This window comes from Myotis nattereri (assembly GCF_964212035.1).
Source record: "Myotis nattereri genome assembly, chromosome: 3".
NCBI lineage: Eukaryota > Metazoa > Chordata > Mammalia > Chiroptera > Vespertilionidae > Myotis > Myotis nattereri.
In genome coordinates this window covers 192375083-192391279 of record NC_138077.1, presented here as the reverse complement: position 1 = coordinate 192391279, position 16197 = coordinate 192375083, and the positions used below count along the sequence as shown (strand labels likewise).

Below are 16197 nucleotides of genomic sequence, written 5' to 3'. Positions count from 1 at the left end.
GGAGAAGTCAGCGTGTAGGAGGCGCCCACTCGCTACCCACTACCCGAGGGCCTGGACGCTCTCCGTGGTGCTGAACTCAGAGGTTGGGGTGAACCTTGATTTCCCTGCTTCTCGCCAAAACACACAGGGTGTATCATGATCTACTTTTATAAACACATGTGAATCTGATTTGTACTTCTCCCTCAACATGGAAAAAAGGTTTTATAACTCTGTTTTGCCACAGTGGAAAAATCTAGTCTCCTTATCTTTCTTAAGGATGAAAATTTAAAACCTATAGTGTGTGTGTGTGTGTGTGTGTGTAGGGGGTTATAACAGGAAGTGGATGGAATTTTCCTAATAGACTGGGGGTTAGAGACCCATGTTTTCGTATTATCTTCCTCATGGCTCACCAGGTGTGTGACTCCAGTCATTTCCCCCTTCATTTCTCTGTATCCCAATCTGTGAAAGAAAAGAGTGGGGACAGAGAGTGCACTCCTGTGGCCAATATTTGGGGTGCCTCCACTTATGTTCTCCATGGGCTCAGAGACTGTCCAACAGGATGACCTTGCCTGGCCTCCTCCGACACAGAAAGACTTTCTGGACCCAGAGAAAGACACAGGCTCAGCCACTTTTGCAAGAAGCTAGGAATTCTATTTCTGCTCAACTCTTCCCCAGCCCTCAGTCCCCATGGACCAGCCATAATTCAGCTAAACCTGCGAGTTCACCCATATTTTATTTACTGATTCGATGTTACGAGACAAGTAAAATAGACGGCTGTCACCTCTATTAAACTGAGCAGGAAAAATGGCCATGTAGGCAACAGGCTCTTTCTGCTCATAATGTGTCATCTGTTTCCTTGGGAAGGGAAGCAAGAAAGGGGAGGGCCTGGCCTCAGGGGTGGTCCTGGTCCTGCCATGTTCAGGAGGCTACACTGCAAACCTGTACTGCCCCCACTCTCAGCTATACTAATGCAGTGCACAGATGAGCCCAGTCAGTCAGGAATTGGGGCCATCACTTAAAGAATTGGGGTAAAGAATGGCTGTTGAGCCCCAATTTTGGAAGCCTGTGCTATAGAAACAAACCTCCAATTGGCTGCCTCTTACAAGTACACAAACACATACATGTGCACACATTCACATTCCCCAGAACCCAGGGTGGATGGTGGATATGTTCCCAGTGTTAAGCAGCCCAGGCTGACTGTCTATACAGCCTGAAGCTCCAGGTTAAGTGACAACCTCGCTTTCCATAAAGCTGTCATGTAGTCCTGTTGTCTACACATCCTATCGGGATCCAGTGATATGGGGACGGACGACAGGAAAAGAGGAGGCCTGTCCCATGCCTGGTGGCAGCTCAGTGATACAGCCACAGCCCTGCCAGGCAGCTGTCCTGAGTGACCAGCCTATTAAGGAAGGGACAGCAGACGTTCCCTTCCTTGGTTCAACTCCCAGAGTGAGCAGCAGAGATGCTGAGGGGAGGGTGGGAAGGAGGGAGGGCTGAAGCCAGAAAAGGCAGGTAGAGCATGGTGTTTTCTTCCATCTTTTATTGAAGTAGACAACTTGTGTCTCTCTCAAGAGGAGCATCCTGAGATGAACCAGACAACAGATATGAAGGCCAAGCCTAGACCAAGCCTGAGAAAGAAGAGCCCATTGCGCTGTATTCTCCAGCTCTTCCCAACAGTCTACATGGAAAAGGTCTTAGCTGATGGAGCGGAAGAACACGTGGACACTATTAGGACACAGTCTTCATCCAAGACGCTAACACAATGTCTTCCATGAAATCCTGTTGACAATGTGGAAAATGTGTTGAGCTGAATGACAGGGTAGTTAGACTGTCTTACATTCAAATGACTGTATTCATCAATGCATTCATTTATTCAACAAATGGTCATTAATCACCTACAAGGTGCCACACATAGTGTTAGATGCATTGGACAAGTCAGCTTTGGCCCATGCATGTACAGGTAACCAAGAATTACAGTACAGAAAGTGCTATGACAAGGAAGTTCAGGGCACTGTGGGGATTCACAGGAGGAGGTGGGAGTCAAGAAAGGCTTCTTGGAGGGAAAGACATGTTTGCTGAGACCTGAGAGGTAACTAGAAGTTGGCACAGAGTATGAGGGAAGGCACAGTGCCTCCTGGGCACTATGGATGTTCAGTACAATGGAGCTGAGAAGTTGTGTGAGGCAAAGTGGAACAGTGTGTGAGTCTGGAGATGCAACCAGGGCAGGTGATAAAGGGCCTGAGAACATGAGGAAGCCAATGGGATTTCAAAGCTGGTTAAAGTGTAAGGTAGTCATGAGTCCAAGACCACTGAATAAAGCCAACAGACTCTGACACTGGTCATGTCCTGACTAACATATTGATGGCAGACATAGCTGAAGTGAGAGAGGGTGCTCATCCCAGGCTCAGGTGGCACAAAGCATACCAGACAACGGAAAGAGAGCCACAGAAGCATCACTGCCCAGAGCAGTGGTTTCCAACCCCAACCATACTGCAGGCCAATAACCACCCAACCTCTTTGGGAGGCCAGGGAGGAAGGAGACGGTGAAATTCATGCCTACCTCCTGGGGATGGAGGGAAGGGAACAGGCTTTGGCGCTCCAGAAACAAAAAGAAGAATAACCACCCAAGGGTTCAATAATAGGGTTTACTAGGGATAAATGACAGGTCCTGCCTTTAGGCTCAAAAGATCAACTGCCAAAGAGAGGATGAGAGAAGTTATAGATCAGCAGCGATGCCTGTGGAAAAGACCTCGTGATCTCATGGGATCACCAGCTCAGTATAAATCAACAGAGTGAAACGGCTGCTGACAGGCTAGAATAATCTGGGGCTGTATAACTAGATCTGAGGAGGTGATGAGCTTACTGATTTCAGTACACAAGCAGTACTATGATTAGCTCTCGACACCATGCCGGAAGAATTGGCATCTGTAATCCAGAGAAATACCTTTACATTTCTGTAGGGCTTCATTGTGGGACAGAGAGGAAACTGGAACCAGAACCAGGGGGCAGGGTGATCATAATTTTAAGATCATAAATGTAATGGGTAACATTCAGTGAGCTCTTACATGGCTATGGTCTAAACTTTATATGCATGAACTAATTTAGTCCTTACAAAAACCTGGTGAGGCAGGTTCTACCATTATTACTCTTATTTTTCAAAATTAAATAATGTGCCCAAGATCACACACGTGGGAAGGGATGGAGGAGGCTTTCAAACGCAGGCTGTCGATTGCAGGACCTGTGAGCTCCTCCACAATGCCGGATTGCTGAAACGTATTGAGAGCTTCCTTTGTTCCGAGTAAGTGAATTCTCACGTAATTCCATGAGATCAAATCTATCATTATCCCCCTTTTGCAGATGAGAACATCTAGGTTTAAAGAAGTGAAGTGACTTACCCAAAGTGACAGAGCCTGGAGGGAGAGAATCAGAGTTTAAAGTCCAAAGAACTTATATACATATACGCAGAGCCCATGGACACAGACCATAGTGTGGTGAAGGCCTGGGGTGGGGCAGGGACTGGGTGGAGAGGGGCAAAGAGGGGAGAATGGGGGACATCTGTAATACTGTCAACATTTTATATATATATATATATATATATATATATATATATATATATATATATATGCAGCTCCCGCCAGTCACCTCCCACAGAGGCACCAGGCTGGCAAGGTGGGTGCCAGCACTTCCCTCCCCACCCCCTGCTTCCCCATCGCCCCACTGGTCACCCCACAGATAGCCCTGATTGCCGGCCAGGCCTAGGGACCCTACCCATGCATGAATTTCGTGCATCAGGCCTCTAGTGTATATATATATATATATATATATATATATATATATATATATATATATATATATATATATATGAGCTTAAAGTCAGACAGACTTCAGAACCTACATTTTCAATGTCCAAGTTACACTGCCTTCCCTGGAACGGCAGGAAGACAAGTCTGAGGGGGAAATTTGCAACAAAGATGGGAAGGGGCCAAAACATTTGCAATCAGGAACAAAGCAAGGTCAAAAGTGGTGAGCTTTCTTTTACAGGTGGTGTTCAATCAGAGACGAGACATGCACCTGCTAAAGGTACTGTGCCTTAGAACAGTGGTTCTCAAAGTGTGGTCCTCAGATGAACAGCATCAGCATTATCTGTGAACCTGTTAAAATGCAAATTCTCAAGCCTTGGCCTGAACGCACTGAATCAGAAGTTGTGAGGGCGGGGCCCAGCAGTCTGTATTTTACTGAACGCTCCAAGTGACTCCTATGCATGCTAATGTTTGGGAATCAGAGGCCTGGAATGACCCCCGGGTCCCTCTTCAGCCTGGATTCTGTAATTCTTCACCATAGCAGGGAAATGTGATGCCCGGAGCCCTGGGAAGTCCGTGGCTGCCTGCTCCTGCTTTTCCGCCCAATTGGGCAGGCTTTTCGGAATAGCATATTTCAGTTCTGCAAAGCAGATGCAGGAAGGCTTTGCAGAAGTCTCCCTTGTTCGCATCTTTAAAGAGCTCATCCCTGCAGTTGTTCTGAGAACTCTATAAACCCCCTTCCATCGGCAGCCTGTCTGCACCAGCCCCTTTAATAGTGCACGACTTAGTTGTCTCCTATGGATTGGAACCCTCTGCACATAAACAAGAATTCTAGCTCCTTCTTGCTCCTCTTTTCCCCTCTGCCTTTCTTCACCACCATTCAGCATGGAACCAAAGGATTTGGAGTCGAGCCGCCACTCCTCCGCTCGCGTCCCCCCCTCCCCCCCCCCATCTCATTTTCTCCCATCTGAATGATCACTATGGGGACTCTCTCCTCCCTGGCTCTTGCCGCAGCCTCATTACCTGCTGTCTCTCAGCAGAGCCAGCAGTGTCTCATCCCCGGGGGCCCAGCCTCCAGCCAAAGACCCTCTCTGGGCTGCACCTGCTAAGGGGCAAGGACAAGAAGGAGGAAATTTACTACTAGCTGCCTGCCCAGCAAGCCAGATTGGACTCCCCATCCAAGGACTGATGAGGACTCCCTGGACCAATCCCTCAAGAGCATCCCATAACCAGAATCATCCAATCTCTAGATCCATGCAAAATGCAGTTCAGTGAAAATGCTGCAAATGTAGGGAAAAACCAGCACCCTGTGGCGGCAGGTGCGTGAGAAATAACAGGCCCGGGGGAGTCTGGGAGCTGACATCCAGGAAGGGCACCTCTCCTGCTCCCTAGCATGGTGGGTAACTGTCACAGGCTGCTAATTCCACTGCAGGCACATGGGTATGTGGGTAGTGGGCAAACACCACATATTAAGCTGCATGGAATATTGAGCAAGAGGGTAGGCATAAGGCACAGGGTGCATGAGAAGCAGACAGCCTCAGAGCTCACAGTCTGATGGTGGAGACATGGCCTCCACCCTTAGGGAATCCTCTTCTCCTAACATTTATTAAGCATTAGGCCCTGTGCAAAGAGTTGTATATTTTATCTCCTTTAATCCTCACACTAATCCGATGAAGAAGGTACTATAAGATTCAACCATATGACATTTTTGTAGGTCGAACACATCTGACTATAGATTAAACTAACATTAATAATTCCATCTTACAGATGAAGAAATGGAGGCTCAGAGGTAAAGTGACTTACCCAAGGTCACACAGCAAGGCTATATTAGACTCACATTCAAACTCAGGTCCACCCCATTTCATCAAAGCGAAGTGCCAAGAAAGAAAAAAATCTTTCAAAGTAAACTCAGACATGACTTGTGAGACATGCTGATTTTAAAGATGTGAAACGTGTGTGTGTGTGTGTGTGTGTGTGTGTGTGTGTGTGTATGTTCTTAGAATCAATAAGATATATTATTTCATTCCAAAAAAGGCATTCTGCTTCTTGGTAGTGATGAGGGCGAGGTGGCCTTAGGTACCCTTGGGCAGCTCGATGGCATAACACAATGCACTAGCCAGGGGTGGGCAAACTTTTTGACTCGAGGGCCACAATGGGTTCTTAAACTGGATGGAGGGCCGGAACAAAAGAATGGATGGAGTGTTTGTGTGAACTAATATAAATTCAAAGTAAACATCATTACATAAAAGGGTACGGTCTTATTTTGTTTAGTTTTATTCATTTCAAACGGGCCGTAGTTTGCCCACAGCTGCACTAGACACTCACAAGCAACACTATAACCAGGTCGATGAGCATTAGTAAACAAGGTCTAAAGGTCAGAGGAAGCAAGGAGAGGGACGTGGGAAGGTGACCTTTGAGGAGAGGGGAGTGACAGGCTGGAGCAGGAGGTAGAGTGGACCCTGGAGGCAATTCCAAAGGAAAGACAGCAAGATAAGGGGGGCAGGGTGCTCTGGGCACGGCTGCTACAACATGTGGCTAACGGGAGACCAAAGCAAACTCAGAATGGCCTGCTGTCCTCAAACCCAGGCCCCTCACCCTCAATCCAGTGTCCTCTCTCCCAATCACAACTTGGTTAAGATATTGTCTCTGGAGCACAAGAAAACATGGACTCCATGAGCAAACACAGGTGATGGTGGAGGCCAGTGAGGCACCGAGGGGCACAAAACTTAAGGAGGCACTTGCTCTCACGTCCAGTTATGCAAATGCAAGGTTGCCACTTGAGAGCCTCCTGAAATCCTGTTCTTTAGCTGCCTCACACACCTCACCCTAGTCCTGGCCCTGCGCGTGTCAGACTCCTCAAACAACAAAAGGAGAAAAGCTGATCTCTGGACAGCATTTACGCTTTTTTGAAAAGACATCACACCTATTTGACTCTATGAGGCAGGCAGTATCATCCCCATTTTACAGATAAGGAAACTGAGGCCCTAGAAAATAACACAATCTCTCTGATTGTGCCTGTCTCAAATCTGTCACCTCTGTAGGGGCTCTGAGCAGTGCAGCTTCCCCCACTTCTAGAACAGTTCAGTCCCTGGCAGCCACCATTGCCCCAGCCACTCCGTGTCCCCCTGGAGAAGGAACATGGTTGGAAAGAAAGGTTGTCTATCTGATGGGGAAGGGTGAATTGGGAAGCTCTTGCACCCAGGTCCCCACACCCTACCCATACTGTCTGTAGGACAGCAATGCACATTCCAGGGCCCAGTGTCAGTGGGCCTTACCCTCATATTGTCCCCCAAACTCGATTCCTAGCAAGGCAGGCTCTATTTAGAAGGTTAGGATGTGACTTTTTTGCTTACAAATAAAATGACCATAAGACCTATTAGCCTGGAAAGGACGTTGAAGGGAAGAGGGAACAGGATTGGCGAGGGGAAAGGAGGTCACAGAAGGAGTAGAGAATAAAAAACTAATTCACCAGCTACCTTCTCTGGCCAGGTCACTAGCTGATAGGGATGGAGGTGAGGGGAAGACACAGACATGAGGCCCTGGGGTTTCCTCAAGGCTCTGAGGATGTCTTTGAGAACAACCGAATGGCTGCCAGGGGACATGTAAGGTGGAGTCCCCAGAGCAGAGGCATTCCTGGGGGGCGGGGCGGGGGGGAGACTGGCCACACTCAAGGGTGAGTCCAAGCTTCGTTTCAGGCTTGGATTAAAGTGCTGGGCAGAGTGCAGAAGGCTGAACAAGGTGGGGTGTAGTCACAATAAGAATGTGTGCTGGCAGCAGGGGTGGGAAACCACCCATACCCTCCCTCTTAAGGAAGCCTATCTGCCCCATGGCCCATCAGCAAGGACAGTCTGACTGGCATGGGAAGGGTTAATGTCACACAGCCCACAGCTATCCCCTACAGCCGGTGAAACAGCCCGCCCCTCCCCACTCAGCACCCAGAACCACGGGGGTGGGGCATTGCACTCAGCTGCCTGTAAAAAGCATTGTTGTCTATCTCCCAACTCCACGGGCAGCTAAAAGCATAGGCTCTGGAGTCAGGCTGACAGCAGGTGAGTTCTTATCCTGCCTTATCACTTACTGGCTTTGTGAGCTGGGACAGGTGACTTCACCACGTTTAGTTCTCTCATCTGCAAAATGGGAATAATGCCTGCAGGGTGGTAAGGACTAAATAAGCTGATGGGGGAAATGCAACAGCTACACTTACTGAACATGCACTATTCACCCACATCACTAGCCACTGTGCGAAAAGCACTTAGCACAGGCCTAGCAGCGAATACGGGCTCAAATAACTGGGGGCCAGTGTGTTGTTGTTGTTTTACTTATTTGTGCTGCAGACCAAGGTGGGTGCCCAGGCAGGAGACATGGCCCAACCAGCCACCTGGGCACAGACACACTGCCCCCTGGTGCAACTGCTGGGGATCAGCACCTGGAAGAAGAGCAATTCAAGCCCAGAAGCTCACACAAGCCCCCCCCCCCCCCCACATCTGCATCAATCAGGCCCTGGGCCCACCCACCCAGCCAAAGCTCCAACCCCCTCACACCAGCCTGGGGAAGACAAGCAGGGCCTGCTGGGTGCCGGCCCCAGAGGAAGAGCCCTGAGCCTGGAGCTGCCGTCCTCTCTGTTGCCAGGCAGGGCCTGGGATCTCCGGGCTCCCCTCTGCTGCTGCCCAGCCAAGTGGAGCAGCCGCTTTCTCTGTTCCCTCTGGAGGGTCCTGAGCAAGCAAAGGGGGCTCAGGCTAAAACCATGGGAGGCAGAGGCAAGGGCAGCCGTTAGTTACAGGGTGGGGGAAGCTTGGCCTCTGTGGTTGAACACAACCACATCTCCCCCTAAAAGAGCACCCCAAGCAGTCCTGCAGCCTCTTCTACATACAACCCTGCACCTCCCCCAAGAGGAGAGGTTGTTCTAGTGCCCACAGGGGCGTCCGTGCCTCTCCCACCCTCCACGCCCCCCTCCCCTCCCCCGCCACGGAGTGGACTCTGTTTCCTGGGGCAGGGACAGAGAGTGCTCGTGGAACGCAGTGACTCAGTGAGGCCCACAAAGGATCCTAAAAGCAGCTAAGCAGCCTTGCTTTCTTGAAGGGGGAGGGGATAAGGAGTGGCCCCTGAAAAGTCCTTCCAAATAACACAGCAGGGCTGGGCTTCTGAAATCAGCTGGTGTGGCCGAGGGAGGGGGATGCAGTGACCTTGGAAGGGTCTAGTGAGGACTCGGTGCCTGCATAAACCCCACATCATCCTGACGTCAAGAGACTATTTAGCGCAGCACAAGGCAGGCATCAAGAAGAAATTAAACTCCAGCTTGAGAAGGAGGGATGCCTGGGCTGACAGGAGCAGCTGGGCTAGAAAGTGGAGGCAGAAATTCCTCAAGTTAATGCTTTCTAAGGCCCCTCCGGCCACTCCCAGGTCTGAAGCTATTTACTTCCAGGGGGGAAACCCCTATTGATCTTCATTCAGCTCCTGTCTGCTTCTACAAGGCCGTGATGTTTCAGCACATCAGCAGTCACTGCGAGAAATTCCTCATTGTTTTACAGGCAGCGGCTCCCAAACTCAGGAGACAAATGTTCAGGACCATTTGGGTGAAATCATGGGAGGAGATGCAGACGGGGCTGGTTTGGGAACTCTGGGGGAGGGACCTCACTCCCCTGGGACAGACTGCAGGTGCCTGCTGGGCCCCCCAGCAGAGGATCAGGGGGCCTCATAGCTCCAATCTACTTCGCCTGTAGATGCTCAGAGAGTCGGGAGCTGAGCCAGCCCTTCCCTCCACCCCTGCGCCCCCCCCCCCCCACACACACACACCTGCTTTATGTCTCTGCAGTCATTTGGCTCTGAACCTCACCCCTGGCTGGCTGGAGATCAGCACCATCCATTCGAGCTTCCCAGCTGCTGCCACCGCTGTCTGATTCCCTTTTCAAATTCCAGGCTGGCCCTCAATCCTACAGTATGTATGTAACATGAGGGAGCCTCATGAAACACAACGAATCTAAGCAACAGATCTACAATGGTGCCGACATCCCCGCCAGCCTGCACTAAAGGGAACCTGGAAGCCTCAGAATAGCCCAGACCATCACGGCCAACCCAACAGTTTACAGATCGGGAAACAGGCTCGATCAAGGTTCGGAGGGAGAGTACGATCTGAACAAGGTGGCCCAGTAAACTGGCAGAAGATAGAGCAAAAAACCCAGGGCTCCGGGCTCCCAGGCTAAGGCCCCTCCACTTCAGGTTCTGAGTCATGTAACCAGGAAATCCAGGTCCCCACATGAGGTCACTGAGCCCTCTGGCTGAGAAGACCCATGCATTCAACAGCTTCCCATGAGCTAAGACCAGCATCCAGCTGAACAATAATAGCGATGATAATAATGGTAACAAAATACTGAACAGTACGCCTTGAAAACCTTCAGTGAGCAGTACCTGGTAATCACACGCAGAATACATCTTCCACATATTCATATAAAATAATCAATGATCATTTTTCCACCCGCAGACTACAATCCAATTACTCTCTCTCCCTCACTCTCCTTTGTTACTTGCAAACCATCCAAGCAATCAATGCCTTGACCTCTTCCTCTGATAGACACAATTACAAAAAGACAGAGCAATGCAATTCATCTATTCAAGGCGGATTGTTTGAACACTCTGTCACACTGCTGAGCGATCCATCTCCTTGTCTAAGAGGAAATTTCAGCCCCCAAAAGAGGCACAAAGAGAGGGGGCGGTACACTGCTCCCCAGCCCACAGAGCCCTTTGCACACCTGCAGGGAACCCTCTGCCTGGCTGGTGCTCGCCACGCCTGCCTGCCTGCCTGCCTGCCTGCCCGCCTGCCTGCCTGCCTGCTGAAGGAGGAATTGGCTCCAAGCGGCTCAGGCACCCGTCTCAGGAACCACAGCACACAGCACACTTCTGAGCCCAATTTCTGGGACCTCAATTCCTGCAGCTCTCGCCAGAGCCTGGAGATCACAGCGGTGGGGAGGGAAGAGAAAAGGGAGGTGGCACCGGGCCCAGCCAGGGCGGTATGTTTGGGTTTCAGCAAGAGAATCTTTCTCTTTCTGTGCTGTGTCCACTGTAGTTCCCTGACGCCAGCTGAGGCTTGAGCCTGGGCTCAGAGGATGGGAGTTCAACTCCCCAGGAAGCTCCAGAGAAGCCCAGTGGCCCCAGAGCCTTCCCATCCTCCGTCCAGGCTGGCGTGGCTCTGGTGGTCACACTTGGCATGCGCACAGCACCCCAGTCCTCGGGCTGAAAATCAAATGGGGCCAGACTCTCGGATATAAATGGCCTGGGCCGACACGCTAATTAATCCTGGGGCTTAATACGAAGAAGATTAGAAGAGAAGAGGGCTTTGCCATCCTTAATTGCATTATTACACACTGAACCCAAGAAAGGGCAGGCGGGCTTGAGGCTTCCCCTCAGGGCAGTGTGGAGTCCCCTGGTGCAAGTCAATTTCACAGCACGAGGGGCAGGTGAGGTACATGGTCCTGCCCCCTTCCGCTCCTTCTTCCGGGGCTGGCCTCCCCTGCTCCTGTCTTCCTGGGCCCCCAAAGACCTCCATCCCTAAGGCTGGGCTGGGAGCATGCCCATCCCACCCCTGCAGAGGAAAGAGGATCCTGCAATGCGTGAGCTGAGCACATAGCACCTTTCCTCCCCCCTTTTCTCCCGGGGGTACCCTACTATGCAGGCCCCCCCAAAAAAACAGAGGGAGGGAAGAAGGGAATAAAGAAAGGGCTGGCCCACTACTAAGGGGCTGCGTGCCCCTAGAATGGTGACCAAACTGGGCACTGGGGCAGAGACAGAAGATATTTTTGACTTGCCAGGAACACCCTGGATTGCAAAGGGTTTAAGCCTGAAGTGAGGGCTGTCCGCAGAGCATAGTGACTGGGCTCCTCTGCCTCTCCGTGTGCACCTGCCGGGATCCTGGGCATGGAACGAAAGCCCCAGCCAGGGCAGTGCGTCTACCACCATCCAGACAGCGAGTGCCAGAGAGTCCGGGATCCAGGAGAGAGCTACGGAGGAGCCAGGTTCCCACGATCTGACCGCCTCCTGGGAAAATCCTCAAGTACGAAACCAAACCCGACATAGGTTCCCTGCGCCCTCTGGCAACCCAGGGGCCGAACCTGGAGAAGAGCCACAGGGGAGGAAGGTAGCTCTGGCTCAGCAAAGCTCTGCCCGCCTCGTGCCAGACACTGGTGGTGGCGCCTCGCGAACCCAGGCGGCCCAGGTCTCCGGTCTGGCGGCGGGTGCAGGGCCTGCATGATGGAGGCTCCCGCGTCGCCAGGCGCGGCCCAGCCCGCGGACAAGCAGCGCCCCCCTCCCCCCCGCCCCCGCACAGCCCAGAGCAATGCCTTCAGGGTGCTGGGGCGGCCACAACAAAGTTAAAGCCGGCGTGAGAGTCTCTGGCGAGGAGAGATGCGGAGACGCAGGAGCCCCAGAAAGCTGCGCGCAGCCCCGCCAGCAGCCGCCAGCTGCGGGGGGATTTCCGCTAACTTTACAAACCACTCGCGTCCCTCTCCTCGCCTTCCCTCTCCGCGTAGGGCCGGCTCGATTGCTCCCTTCCCCCACCTGCGCTGCCCCCAGGCCGGAGAGGCCTCCGCCGCGAGGGGCGGCCGGAGCGAACCGCACGGCTGCCGCTCCTCTGCCCCACGCCATGGGGCTGACTGCGGGCCACCGACGCCAAGGGCGGCCACCGGGAGAGGAGCTGGCTGCCCCGTCATGCGAAGCTGTACCCTGCGTCCCCGCCGCGGCCGCTAGAGCCATGCCCTCGGCAGGGACGAGGGGCCCAGGGGGAGCGAGGAGGGAAGAGAAGTTGGCGCCTTCCCCAGGGCTCCCGCTCCGCAGAGAAGCGGGTCCCAGAACTCGGTCTGCAGCCGGTCGCGCTGGCAGTCGCCGGGAACTGCGCCCGCTCCTCGGGTTGGGGCTGGAACGCTTCGCTGCCCTCTGTGAGGTCTGGCCTCCCGGGAGCGCGCCAAGGGCCCCTCGCCCTCGCCCCTCGCCCCCCGCGGCCCGGCCGCCTCCTCCCCAATAAGTAAGGCCTGTGACCCCGGCTTTGGAACTTTGTCCTCAGCAGAAAGAGCTCCAGGTGGTCACCCGGCCCTGACCGCCAGGAAGGGTTGGAAAAATCCCTTGGGGTCGTGTCCAGAGGCCCCCATTCCCGCCCCCGCCCTGCGCACGGAGACCCCCGGCTCTGGGGAGCTCTTACCGATCCGGATGACGTGGGGCATCCCGCGCGAGTCCGGGATCCAAAAGGCGCACACGAGGAGCCCGGCCCAGTATTCCCAAACCAGTCTCCGGAGGCGCCGCCAGGGAGCGGTCATCGTTGGGCGCCGCCGAGCGTGCCCGGGGCGCGGCCGTGGCGGGCTCCCTGGGGCGGCAGCTCTAGGCGCGGGCGCGCAGCAGCCCCCGAGGCGCCGCCTGGCCCAGCTGCCCGGCTCCCGAGCGCCCAAGCGAGTAGGGGGCGCCCCGCAGCGCCGCGCACATCTTACTGGGGGGCCGCCCCACCGGCGCCTGCCCCGCCCGGCTGCCGCCCACGGGCCGCCCGCTAGCGAGGCTCCTGTGCTCCGCCCGAGCTCCGCTCGGACGCGGCTCCTGCTCGCGTCGGTTCGGCTCCCGCGCGGGCTCCCACCTGCCCGGGCTGCCGGGCGCTGGCGGGCGGGCTGCACGCGTCTCGGCCGCTCCTCCTCCAGCCGCCGCCGATGCTATCGCCCCGGCTCTCACAAAGCCCCGGAGTGGAGTTGCACGCGCGCACACACTCCCTCCCAGCCCCCTCCCCGCGCCCTGCTTCCCGCCTCCCGCGCCGCCCGCGCTCCCTCCGCGCACTCCCTCGCGCACACACACTTCACACTCACACCCGCCAAGGCTACACTCGCGCGCTCACACCTGCGCAGGGGGCGGGGAAGGGGATCCTGGACGCGGTTTGGAGCGACGCCCCAAGAAACGGGGACTCTCCTCAATCCCCAGATGTCCCCACCCGCCCTGCCGCCCTTAGTCCCTTCAACTGCGAGGGTACGGAGCCCGGGAGCCGGGCGTGGAGCGGGAGAGCTGGCACCGGGAGCTGGGAGACGGCGGCAGCCTAGCGGCCCGACCTGCCGAAGGAGATGCGCCTGCCGGGAGCAGAGGGACCCTGAGCCCGCTGTCTGCGGAGTCTCGCCGTCCAGCTAGCACGCTGCTGGGGCTGGCTGGACGGCGGCGGACGGAGACGGACCCAGTAACGGGTTTCCCACCCTAACCCCACCCCGTGTGAAATCAGAGTTGGAGCTGAGGCTGGGGGAGACGGAATTCAAAGCGAATTGCCCAAGCTGGGTTTAGGGAGCTGCAGGCTGGTAGGGGCGTGAGAGCTCCGGCCGGACCCTCTGCTGTGGAAGGCAGGACTGCAGGGCGCTCTGCTATGACAGGGGCTTCTGAGGAAGACGGCTAAATCCTTATCAACAGAGGGGCAGCTAAGATGCACCCTGATACTCCCCATCCCTCTCTTCCAGCAAGGCAGTGGGTCTGGCACCCCCTCCCCCATTCCTTCTGAGAAAGGATAAAGAGAAACTGTAATTTTCCGTGGGATGGAGGAGGACCCATGTGGGACCAAGCTAGAAAGGGTTAAAAAAAACCCCACCTTGTTTATTAACAATAATAAATTTTTTTTTCAAGTGGCACTGGTGTCAAGGGAAGGGAAGGGCTGTGGAGCGAGTCTGGAGCAGGAGGCTGGAATTACGCAGTTAGGCGAGTTTAATGACCTTTTTGACAGAGACAAAGCGGTGCCGATACAGTAGATAAATAAACGGGTCTGTCACAGGCAGCGGCGAGGCTGTGTGTGAATTTATTTTTCTCATTTAAATAATTTGATCTATTCCATCATTCCCAATCTCTCCCATTTGCCAGCTGTCTGGTAAGAGCATGGCCCCCAACATCTGAAAAGCAAATCTTTAATTTTCTTACAAATAGGCTATGAGTGGAGCTCTATCTGGCCTATTAATTTCCCTGTCTTTTCTTTCTCTCCCTGTCTGGGCATAGGGGACCAGGGCTTTGTGTGGAGATGTGAATATTGCAGCGTGGCCAATCCTGCCAATTAGAGGGGACTCCCCCACCCCACCCCACCCCCACCCCTACCTGAAGTGGCTGTGAGAGGAGGAGGAGAGATTCCCAGGGCTCTCCTCTTAAGAAGAGAAAGGTGTGCTGGTCCTGGGGCCACCCTCAAAGATCCGCCAGCAAAGGGAGTTACCTGTGGGCTGGCTTTACCAGACTTGGGCCTTCCTCACCCTTGAGCCGGAACGGCTGGTTTCCCAAGCAGCCACTGGAAAATGTTACCCAAGAGCCCAGAGGGAAGAACAGGCAGACCAGAGCCAAAGAAGCAGCAGCTGCCACCTCTTGATAGAGAGTAACTACCCGCAGTGGGCACCAGCAAGCAGAAGCTCAGGAGAGGAGCAGAAGGCCCGCCCTCCAGGGGGAAGCTGGAGGAGCCTCTTCGCTCAAGACTGGGCGCCTCAGCTCCATCACCTATCAGCTTCCACAGCTGGTTTAGTTGCTCCAAGGAACCCAGAAGTCCAGACTGTTCTCTGAAGAAGAACATCCCAGTGCCCCGAGGGGGGATGGAAAGGGGATTGGCAGCACCTGAACTAAAGGCCTAAAAGGGCTGAATCGCCAGCAGTGCTCAAGGACGGGTAGGGGATGGGAGAGGAGGGGAGCCTGGATGCTAGTTCTGTTGGGGTTGTCCTGCAGGCAGTCTCTTCAGGAGAGTGGTACTAGGGAAGTGAATGAATAAAGGCCGGGGGGGGGGGGGGGGGTGGAGGCACCAGGGAGGACTGAGGCCCTATCACCTGGGGGCCCCTCACCACCCCAGGGAAGCAGCATGGGCTGGGCTTTGCCCTCTTGCATTTCAGATTCGGCAGGAGTTTGCCTGCACTGCGAGGAAGGAGACTCTCCTCTGCTTTGGTGGGAAACAGCCTCCAGCTGCAGGGGCTGTGGGTTAGCCGCTGGGCCTGGCAACCTGCCGGAGCCTGGGGCCAGAGGGAAGCTGGCTGCCCCCAGCCCGGGACTGGGCCTTCTTCTGGACCTAGCTGCAAGCCATTTGGTAACACAGAGGTCTCCCCAAACTGACAGCAGCCTGCTCCTCCCAGTGTGGTGGAGGGTGGGGAGCTTTATGGCAAAAACAACAGCAATGATCACGATGACCACCAGTATTTATTACATGGTTTCTATGTTCTGGATGACATACTCACTCAACGCACCTTGCACGCATCGCTTCATCTAACCCTCTCCACAACTGGCTATGATAGAATCTGTGTGCTGTTGGCATTTTACAGATGAAGACTCTGAGCCTCAGATAGATATAAGAGGTCCAAAGTCACACAGCTAGTACAGTATATGACCTTCCCTCCCTCCCTCCCTCCCTTCCTTCTTTCCTTCCTCCTTCTCTTCCTCCCTCCCTCCCTTCCTTCCTTCCTTC

At 54.2% G+C, this 16197-nt stretch overlaps 1 protein-coding gene across 2 annotated transcripts in view; it reads right to left on the bottom strand.

Moving 5' to 3' along the window:
• GRIK3 (glutamate ionotropic receptor kainate type subunit 3) overlaps nt 1–13176 on the bottom strand; it is a gene marked incomplete at both ends in the record, with an annotated part of 190135 nt that extends 176959 nt beyond the window's left edge. Inside the window, one exon of one of the 2 annotated variants that reach the window (XM_081088050.1) lies at nt 12964–13176. In XM_081088050.1, coding sequence (XP_080944176.1) covers nt 12964–13078 — 115 coding nt within the window. The remainder of the gene's footprint in view (nt 1–12963) is intronic. The other variant, XM_081088051.1, reaches the window with a different exon arrangement.
• Between the last annotated feature and the right edge of the window lie 3021 nt (nt 13177–16197).